Source organism: Lathyrus oleraceus, chromosome 2 (assembly GCF_024323335.1).
Source record: "Lathyrus oleraceus cultivar Zhongwan6 chromosome 2, CAAS_Psat_ZW6_1.0, whole genome shotgun sequence".
Taxonomy (NCBI): Eukaryota; Viridiplantae; Streptophyta; class Magnoliopsida; order Fabales; family Fabaceae; genus Lathyrus; species Lathyrus oleraceus.
The window spans coordinates 159,592,931-159,594,721 of NC_066580.1; the positions used below are offsets into that span (position 1 = coordinate 159,592,931).

The 1,791-nt window shown below is 42.0% G+C and overlaps 1 protein-coding gene across 1 annotated transcript; it reads right to left on the reverse strand.

The window, feature by feature from the left end:
- Positions 1-299: 299 nt before the first annotated feature.
- On the reverse strand, positions 300-1,094 carry LOC127121266 (uncharacterized; the record flags this gene model as incomplete). The annotated part of the gene is made up of 1 exon (XM_051051818.1): positions 300-1,094. A coding segment is annotated over exon 1 (795 nt), but the record flags the coding sequence as incomplete, so codon positions are not given.
- Between the last annotated feature and the right edge of the window lie 697 nt (positions 1,095-1,791).

The window sequence follows — 1,791 nt, forward strand, 5'->3', positions numbered from 1 at the left end:
ACAGCACAATCCAAAGATATAAAGGAATGAGTCGCACCTGTGTCAATAATAGCTACAAGAGGAAAGCCATTAATATAACACGTACCTCGGATAAGTCTGTCCTCACTGGAGGTTTGAGTTCCGGTCAATGCGAACACCTTCCCAGTCTGAGATTTCTTTGGCTTCTGACACTGACTTCCAATATGCCCTTCTTCGCCACAATTAAAACAAATCATTTCCTTGTGCTTGCAATAAGCTATTGCATGACCAGTCTTACCACAACGAAAACATCTCTTTACTTCAGCAGTGCATACGTTACTCTTATGACCAGCCTGACCACATTTGAAGCAAACTATACCAGCAGGAGCATCTCCCCTACTGGTCCTCTGAGCCGGAGCAGCTCCTTGTTTCCCTCTTCCCACTGGAGCATCATACGGCTTGCCACGGTTTTGATGTTGCTTGCCCCTGCGGTCACTGACAATCTTGTAATGAGCATTATTGTCTTCTTCAAATATCCTGCAGCTATCAACCAATTCAGTAAAAATGCGTATCTTCTGATACCCAACAGCCTTCTTAATTTCAGAGCGCAGTCCGTTTTCAAACTTGATGCACTTTGAAAATTCAGCACCAGCACCAGTGTAATGAGGATAAAATTTGGACAGCTCCACAAATTTCGCAGCATAATCAGTGACAGACATGTTTCCTTGCTTCAGCTCAAGGAACTCGATTTCCTTCTTACCACGGACATCTTCCGGATAATACTTTCTCAGGAATTCCCTACGGAATACATCCCAAGTAATGACTTCACCTGCCACGGTCAACCTCGCGTGAGTCTCTAGCCACCAGTCATCAGCTTCGACTGCTAGCATGTGAGTACCATACCGAACCTTCTGAGCTGGAGTGCAATCCATAACACGGAAGATTCTCTCAATCTCTTTCAACCATCCCAAGGCTGCATCTGGATCATGCTTCCCTTTAAACACCGGCGGATTCTCTCTCTGAAAAGTCGCCAAGCTACGTGATCCAGCATCACCACCAGCATTTGGCAAGTTCTGCACAGCTTGTGCCATTGCTTGCATTGCGGCAGCCATTGCAGCGTCATTCCTTCCAGCCATTTCAACTTAACAATACAACACAACTTAAAGTTAGATTAGTAACAATACACAATTGTTAGACAGTAACGACACGACAACTGGCCGGACAGACCGACCTGCTCTGATACCACTAATGTAACACCCTTCTAAAATACCCCAAATATTTAATAACAACAACAAATATATATCAGAGTAATTATGCACCAAGGGTGTCACACAACACTTCACACATTTCATCATAAAAATCAGTCATGCTCATTATTTAATTCAACATAAACCCTTCTTGCAAAATACGCAGCGGATAGAGACCATTCAACATATGTAATACATTACACATAAAATTATTCAACAAGTTAAAACATCCCGTCCCGATGTTACATCTATCAGAGCATGACCCACTAAGGAGACCACACTAGACTCCAAGCACTAGCTTCTACTCACTCACTGCTCGTTACCTGAAAATAGTTGTAAGGGTGAGTTCCTCAATCGATATAATAAGCATTTTAAATCATCATGTAATGCTAAGTAAACTTACACGTTAATCACCCTAATCATATCATGCATTCAGTAACGGCACATCAACTCAAATATCATACTCAATAACAACGTAAAATGCAACTCAATAACAACGTAAAATGCAACTCAAATGAGACTCGACTCGTCATGCATGTGGTACCAATCGGAGTAAAACTCCCAACTTAAAATCATTGCCATTTTA